The sequence below is a fragment of the Dendrobium catenatum genome, unplaced genomic scaffold (genome assembly GCF_001605985.2).
Source record: "Dendrobium catenatum unplaced genomic scaffold, ASM160598v2 original_scaffold_101184, whole genome shotgun sequence".
In the NCBI taxonomy this organism is placed as follows: Eukaryota; Viridiplantae; Streptophyta; class Magnoliopsida; order Asparagales; family Orchidaceae; genus Dendrobium; species Dendrobium catenatum.
The window spans coordinates 584-9493 of NW_021419622.1; the positions used below are offsets into that span (position 1 = coordinate 584).

Genomic DNA, 8910 nt, shown 5'->3' on the forward strand with positions numbered 1-8910 from the left:
CTACATAAACTCGAGGACAAGAAAAACAACAATATTAGTCAGTATCTCAGATAGTGCATATAACAGACATCACTTCATTTAATCAAAAAAGTGTATCCAGTTAATATATATGGATGTAAATTAGTTATATAAGCTTTCCTCTTTATGAGGCATCCGTACTCCAGGAAAAAATGAAAGTCTCCATATTCCTTAACCAAATATTGAATAGGCACAAAATTTTTGTTAAAAAATATAAAATTGTGAGAGTTTTATTTATTGATCCTAAAGAGAAATAAGTATTAATGGTGATTCAAAGATAATTTATGAATATGTTCCCTATGTCGTAGCTCAACATCACTATAAGAAACCTGGATCTCCTTTGTTGAGAGGAATGGATGCAGTAAGAATTTCGAACCAACAACTGAGTTAGCGACAATTTAGAACTTATTTCATAATGTGTGCATAGATAAAGCCTTACTTCACTTTGTGTGTGAGTGTTCAACTCAAAAATGTCCACAGAAAAAGGGCATGCATGGCTAGCATAAAAATTGCCGTGAGTTAAATAAAATTCAATCACTTTATAGTAGCGCCTCGCAACAAATACTCTTCAGCTCTTTCGAAAATAAATTGCTTGCAATTTCACATCATCTAATAACCAAGACTGTTCAATTATAACTAGAGTATGTAACCATTGTAGAACGCCATTTCCATCTCAGGAGAGTCCCATTACCAGGGTAGTCCGAATGCTAAAAACTCCATAGCCAAGACTGCCCGACAAAAGCTTAACATTATGCAATTCCTATTCATTAAACAACGTGTGCATATATTGTACTATTCAGAAACTGATCAAGCATGAAATGAATATTCCATTATAAAGTGATGAAACCGTGCATGAGAGTTAGTTTAAATTTTGGGAAAATAATGAAATTTCTACAATCAAAATAACCCATTTATTGCAGATGTGATGTAAATATAAAACAGGTTGCATATGTGTCAGCTTGACCTTTTTCAAATAAAAAAATGTACTTAGTTGTCACCATGAGAAGCCATTAGACAGATAGCATATCGAAGCCTTACAGGAGAGTTTCTGGGAATATATAACCAACTTTGAGGAAGATCGGTCAAAACCTTTTTGAATTTTGTCTCAATTGGACTGCATTAGTGTGACACACATGTAGATGAGAAAAAACAACAATACAAGAAATTAATTGCCAAGGACATAAGAAAAACAACAAAAATCAGTTGACCCTTTGCTATTAATATTATTAATAAAAATACTTGAAACTTTGTCCTCTCAATCTTAGGTACATAGTATAAATCTAATCCATTAAAGGACAAGCAAAATAACACAAAATATTATCCAACTTTAATTTTACGAGTACAATATAAAAATGTTTGCGCATGAAGCAATTTATTTAGAAAGCACCAGGCATATCCTTTTTTTTAATTTATTAAAATTTTATATATTTTTTTTATTTTTTTATTTTTATTTTAACATTATCTCATGCTATTAGGACATTGGCTACATTATTCATAATTTGATACAAATATAGAGTTAAATTTGTTGTATCTTGTAGCCCTGAGACCGTTCAATCGTTTACTTTTAGAAATCAATTGTATTAATCAAAACCAGCGCTTATCAATCCATCACATTTTTTTCCTTTTTGTCTCTTTAAAACTATGATCGAGTTCCACTCCAAAGAAAGCTTCTCAAAAATCACACATTATTTTATTTTTTTTCATCCACCTTTGAACATCACTTGACACTCATGGTTTGAAATAAAACTTGAACAATCAATGCTCGCGACCGGTGTCGATTTGGTTTCAACCGTAAATCAGTTAATATAGTGCCGGTCCAGACTGGTTTAAGTTATCGGCTTTACTTAAAACCGGGATGAACCGTGGCATACAACCGCCCGCTATGTGAACACGGTCCCCAATTTCTAAAACCAGCAAGCTTCAATAATTTTTATTTTAAATAATTAAATGAATGTTAACGCAATATTAATTATGAACAATTAACTTAATAAATTAATATAAAATTATATATTATTAAATATCTTAATCTATGAGTATTGAAAATACCATATAATTAAGAAATGTAACTTCAATATACTTTTACATAGCCCCACCACTCTTAGTGAGCTCCTATCATGGACAAAAGTCAAAAATTATATAACAAGGTCATACAAAAAACACATACTAATTCAATGTGAGAAACTATAACCATAACTCAATAAGTAAACAAAGCACTCGAGTGTCTTCATTTTGCATGTTCTAACAGCTCTTCATATATCATTCTTTTTTATAAATATCAAAATTAACTCTTAATTTATTAGAAAATATAAATAACCTCTACTATGTTATTTTTATTTGACAATATCTTTTAAAATTTAACATATTATATTAAGTTTTTTATATAATTTAATTATATCATTATAACTTTTTATTTATGAACTTTAAACTCATATAATCATATGCATGAGTTATAACATATAAATTTCCTCTAAAATGTGAATCTCCTCTGTGTAAATATTTAATTATATATTTAATAAAACTACATCTAAATATGTAAATATGAAAATTTAGAAATCAATTTATAATTAAATTTATGGTACATCTAATATCTAGATTCGTGATGATTTAAAATATTGTAGAATCCTATAAAATTTATTATTCATGTTATTATGAGAGTTACCATTTCTTTAAAGATTATGAAAGATTGCGAGGTTTTTTTTCAATTCTAAAAAAAATCATAGACTATATGTCGAGTATTTATTAATAAAAAATAATTTTTTTTTTGAATAAGTACCATGTTAAGTTGTTTTATATTTCATAATTTTTTATTTCATTTAATTTTTTGTCTAATATTTGAAATGATAATATCATTATTATGTTAATTTTATTAAATTTTAATAATATTATTATTTATTATGATATCCAGTTTGACCCCAGTTTGACTGATCAAACCGTGAACCTCTCCTTCCAGTTTGTTGTACAGTTCGATTTTCACAGCCTTGTTTGCACTCCATAGCTTCCTTGAGGTGGAGAGTTCTCTCTTCTTCTTTCTTAATGACAAGAGATCTAGCGGCATGTCATTTATCTTCTTGATCTATTGAAGACATACTATTACATCACCAATGGGAAGAAAATTTAGGTTATATGATCTTTTTTTTTTTTTGGTGCATAAAATTGATGATCATTTTGAATTTTTTAGTTTTCAATAAACTAATCTAAATTATAAATCTTGTAAGGAAGCCGAAATCTTAACTTTTTGGGAATTTTGGTAAGGGTGTCTGTAAAATTTTATCGTCTTCAAAATAAATATTATAGGAGATGTCTACACCATAGGCTTTTACAAAGAAAGAATCAATCAGATTAGGAAGTTGGTTCTTGAAGAGTTCTTGACCATGTCCTTACAACCGCAACAATTTATAGGGCGGAACATACTAATCATTTAGTGTTTTGTGCGATCTTTAGGTGATGAATATTAAAATTTCCTATGCAGAGGCAATAACTGTCAAAACCTCTTTGCAATTTTTTTATATTAATAACAAATTATTTAGGGTAAGAGATTTGATTTGAATTCAAATACAAGAAGAAATTATGTAAAGGGGGTTGATTTGGGAGAAAATTAGGAGAGCCTATTTAAGGCTAACAATTGGGTGATTTCAAGATTATGTTTTAAATTTGTTAAAATTAGAATTTTTAGGTTGTAAGGGCTCTAGACGCCAGCTAGAAATTTGGGAAAGTCAGATGTTCCTCTTCAATTGAAGATCCATCTGTAACTTGTTGTTTTCTTTCATATATCTTGCAATAAAAAGAGTTTTGGTTTGTTCTTCTTCCTAATTCCTTATCGTTGTTCGTTGATTTCGACGAAATTGTGCCCACTTCCTATCACTTTTCTATCACGTAATAAGCTTGATGCATTCCTCCCATTCAACCATCCAATCTGAATTCTACTAATAATATCTCCATCTATTTCATCATTGCCTTGAATAATAAGCCTGAGATATCTAAATGTGCACTCTTTTTAATGACTTGATAACCTGATATCAAAGTCCCACCATTAAATCTATTACTACTAAAATTACACTCCATATATTCAGTTTTAGATATACTCAGACAAAGACCTTTATACTCTAAGGTTGATCTCCATAATTCTTGTTTTTCATCAACTCCCTCTCTAGTTTTATCAACAAGAAAAATATCATCAGCAAAAAGCATACACCAAGGTATATCTTCTAGCAAATGTCTAGATAGAATATTCATGTGTAAAACAAAAATATATGGGCTTAAATTAATCCCTGATGTAATCCAATTGAAATAGGAAAATACTTGGTCAAACCACCTAATGTCTGAACAAAAGTAACAGCTCCTATAGACATACCCTTAATGACTTGAATATAAGCATTATTAACTCCCTTCTTTTCTTGAACTCTCTAGAGCACTTCAATTAAAACATTATAACATGCATTCTCTAAATTAATAAATATTATATCTAGATCCTCCTTACTCTCTTTGTACTTCTCCATCAAATTTCTTAGCAAAGAATAGCTTCTATAGTAGACCTAACCGACATGAATCCAAACTAATTTAAAAAAAATATTATTATCACATCATAACCTATGCTCAATTACCCTATCATAATTTTAATATATGACACATTAACTTAATTCTTATATAATTCACACGCTCTTACGCATCACCTTTATTCTAAAAAATATAAATCAATTTACTGTTTCTTCACTGATGTGGCATGTTTTAGTCTTCAAAATAATATTAAAAAGTTTATTAAGCTTTGAGACTGGCATTTTTTAGTCTACAAAATAATATTAAAGAGTATATACTTCTATTAGAATATCATCAGGTACTACTACTTTTTTACACTTCATTTGCATTATAACATAGACCCAATGCATTTTTTCATTTTATCACATAACAAATTATAATCAAGTCCCTTATCGAAATATTGCATTTTAATAATTTTCAAATGACTTATGCGGTTCAAGTACTTCAATTTCCATATTATTACCCAGATGAATATATATATTTGAATTTATAATTTCATGCAATAACATCAATAAAAGTATCTTTTTTATACTCCTACTCCCCCCCCCCCCCCCCCCAAAAAAAACCCCCCCCCCGCACAAAGAAAAAAAAAAGTAAACTTGTAATAAGTTCAAGAAAATGGTACCCATGCAGTGAGCAGTAAAATGCGGACGGATAGAAATAGAGTATAAATATTAGCAAGTTGAACAAAAAATTTCGGAAAAAAATAACGAACCATTTACAAATTGGAAAGTCTTTACCTCCATTGTTTTAACTCCAGAATAATGCATCTGTAATATGATTAAAGAATTCAAAATATTATTAGTCAGGTTGCTTCAACAAACAAAATAAGAAAACTGTAAGTTATTTCCAATTTGCAAAATCAAATCCAAACGGATAACTTAAAAAAAAAAAAGCAACTTTCAACGGGATAAAATAATAAAATAACAGTAACTATCTTGCAGCTAAAAACTTTGTGAAGTGAAGCAACTTGCATAGGCCTCAATATTTTCTATTAAGGAAATCAAGATTGGAGATATTTAGATGTTATCCCATTTGATTATCAATATACTAGACCATAATCTCTAATGTAAATCAGAAATGTCAATAATAACATTTTGTTAGGCATGCTTTGTTAGATAAACAAGTATCATCAAGAGTGATATAATATTTTGAATAACTCCTTGAGTTTTGGAAGTTTCATCTAGGTAGGTTCCTTAAATATATAGTTGTTAAGTTGGCATAAATCACAACGGGACTAGCAAGAAAACCAACATAGCATGGTGGAAAACTCGAAGTCCCCCAAATGGCCTAATTATGCTTGCGCCAATCCAATTTGAACCGGGTCGATTAAATTCTTTCCTGACATACCCCATGCAAGGCAAGGGCTAACAAAGATTCAATTATAACTACACAACACCAGTAAGAGGAGGCCTAGCTGTGATTCAAAACCTTGAGCAAGTGCATCTGGAAGCAACAACTTTGATGCTGTTGACAATGTCCCCATCTGCCAGTATAATGATCTTCTTCAAATAACCAAAAAAGTTTACACTTAACTAATAATGAACATTTATTTCCAAATTTTACTTGAGGCAAATAAAAAGCCTTAAACTTTCTTTTGGGGTAATGAAGATCATATTTATTCAACTTGGCCAGGGAAATGTTTTTCATTCTTGAAATCATCAATACCTCTCTATTGAACAAAGTTCCATCTAGTTACTAGTGCAATGACCACAACCACCTCCTCATCAACCTATGCATTGTGATTCTATGATGCCAACATCAATAGGCTCCAACATCTTTGACCCTCTTTCTATGTCGAAGGAGAGCCCTCCCTACATGGGACACCAAACTAGAGTGATCAATCAAGCTGGTCCAACTTGGTCAGAACCATTTGTTCAAATAAAAAATAGACGACCTTTGTTTGCACTAGAAACTTTAACAAGGCTTGATCACAATTAATCATGCATTCGAAAGAAGCATTAATTATTTTGAATATTTATAAATACTCCTTCACCAAGTCCACATGTAATCACTCAAACTCATTTGAAGAATTCATCAATTTTGACCAGGGAGATATCTCAAGAACTCGAGGAAAATCCTGTAGCTTCAAAGTCCTTATCCCCTTTTAGGTTGCCTAAAATAGACTCATTACTTAGACCTCTCACAGTTATAAGTATCATAAACAAAGGTTCTTCTCAAGGAGAAACTCTTTCGTTTGGATACTAGCTCTTGTTTCTTCCAAAGATGTAACATACAAGCTCTAAATAGCTCATACCTGATAGGAAACAAGTTAAATCCAATAGTTTCAAGTACTACAGTATATACCAATGTAGCAGATTTGGAGAAAGACATCTATCATACACATAGGATGCTCATTCACAAGAATCTAGAAACTTGGTGTAAGATTGTGACGACGAGTAAGAAAATCTCGATGTAAGGTACATCAAAAATTGGTTGGCTGGAAATATACTCATTGCTTAAAGCTCGAACAATTATAAATTTCAATAACAAAGATTTCACCCAAGGAGATAACCCTTGGTTAGATGGTAACCTTCTGTTCCTTCAGAAGATCTAACTTACAGGCAAATTGGCCCAAATATTTTGTACTTGAAATAAGAATTGAGTGAAATCCAGTGTCAAGTATTATACTAAATACCAGTTTAACGGATTTGGAGATAGATATTTGGCAAACACAAAAGGTTGTTCATTCATAAGAATGTATAAACTTGGCGTAAGATTGCGAATAGGAGCAATAACAACTCAAAGTTAGCTATATCTGGTTGGCTTGAAATTGACTCAATAATCAAATCAATTCAATTTCTTTCAGGTATCTAAACTCAAATCAACTCGAAATGAATCATTTAATATGAATTATATTCAAATAAGCATATTTATAACTATGTGCCTATGCCCTTATGTGCACATATATTTATTTATACAAATAAATATATTTATATATGCCTAGAGTATTGTGTAGCGTTGTATACATGAACTATGTAGCGCTGTACCTTTTAATGTTTTCTCTTTATGTAGCCTCATTCGTAGCTCCCACGACCTTATAAATAAAAGATTATGAGAAATAATTTGGGAGGACATATTTCCTTCTTGTAATAGTGGAAACCATGTCAGTTTTAAAAGCTTTAATTTTCTAAGCATTTTCTAGTAAGTTTGAGTGTCACCTACGGACATATTCGGATCCAAAAATGAAGTAATTATAACCAGAAAAAAATGGCCATATCATCATCGCAAAAGAAACAGGACATGAAATAAACGAACATTATTTGAATTATAAATGCAAAGAAACCAAAATTATAAATGCTGCAAGAAAGGAACAACGCACAAACATTCGGATAATAAAAAAATAACGTTCAGCTTAATACCTTGAAGAGTGGATGATCGATCTGGAGCTGCACATCCTTAAAGGCTTCACGAACCCTTCGGCGCTCAGGCGCGTAATCGAGATTGACCATGGAAACCATCTTCGCAAGCTTATCGTCCACGCCCTCCCACTTCATCTCTGCAGGCTCCGCTGCCGTAAAGCTCCCCATCATCCTTCCCTGCCCCTTGATCTGTCTCTCCCGTGGAGGCAGCCCAAACCTAGTAGAACCTATCAAAGGTCAGAGGCCAGATTGGTCGCTACACCGATGAAAAGAAGAAAACAAACGCCAGAAAGCAAACTTCGTACCAGTAGGAAAAAAGCGGCGGGACATCTCAGCCAAAGCCGGAGTTGGAGCTTTCCACGTCATTTTTCAGTGCGAAAATTCAAGAGAAAACGGGCTAAGAAAAGTGTCTGATCTTTCCTTCCACTAATGGCAGATGATTTGCAGCGGGTTTATAGAAGAGAAATAGAAATTTGGGAGGAGTTTCTAACTGATGACAGAGAAGGTTATTTGAGATGCAACGGCTTTCCACTCCGAAGTTGGTCGATGGCTCTATATCTTGAACCCGAGGCCGGTCTTTGAACGGTAACTAACTTCAGAAAATATAGATTTCTCAAAAAAAAAAAAAATTTTTTTTTTTTTTGAGAAATTTTTGAGGTTTTTAGAAATAATTAATTAAATTAACATCAGAAAGTTGCTTCATATTTTTTTAACTTTTTAATGGACAAAATTAGGCTAATTAGGAATGCTAATTTTAAAAAACAATGATTATACATATATAACTAAAAATAAAATATAGCTAAAATAAAATGTATAAAATATAAAAAATTATTATTGCATATAGATTTATAATTGATACGGCATCAAAAAAGTAGCTTGATCGGGCACGAATCTCGAGGCAAAAGCTAGTGGGAAACTTTAAAAATTAATTCTGGCAGCACCCGAACTCCGAATTCAGCAAGCTTATAGTCAAACTGAGCGTCTCGGAAATACAAAC

General features: G+C 31.5%; 1 protein-coding gene across 1 annotated transcript; it reads right to left on the minus strand.

The window, feature by feature from the left end:
* Nucleotides 1-5188: 5188 nt before the first annotated feature.
* Nucleotides 5189-8476, minus strand: LOC110109866. The gene is made up of 3 exons (XM_020841074.2): nucleotides 8219-8476; nucleotides 7914-8140; nucleotides 5189-5321 (listed from the first exon to the last, which is right to left on the minus strand). The coding sequence occupies exons 1-3, from the start codon at nucleotides 8277-8279 to the stop codon at nucleotides 5226-5228; spliced, it is 384 nt and encodes a 127-aa protein (XP_020696733.1). The 5' UTR covers nucleotides 8280-8476; the 3' UTR covers nucleotides 5189-5225.
* Between the last annotated feature and the right edge of the window lie 434 nt (nucleotides 8477-8910).

What these genes read in the sequence shown, in the direction of transcription:
- LOC110109866 (XM_020841074.2), bottom strand. Translation starts at nt 8,279, where the DNA reads ATGACGTGGAAAGCTCCAACTCCGGCTTTGGCTGAGATGTCCCGCCGC. An exon ending in CCGCCGCTTTTTTCCTACTG is followed by an intron (nt 8,141 to 8,218) that starts GTACGAAGTTTG and finishes GACCTTTGATAG; the next exon opens with GTTCTACTAGGTTTGGGCTG. An exon ending in TCGATCATCCACTCTTCAAG is followed by an intron (nt 5,322 to 7,913) that starts GTATTAAGCTGA and finishes ATCATATTACAG; the next exon opens with ATGCATTATTCTGGAGTTAA.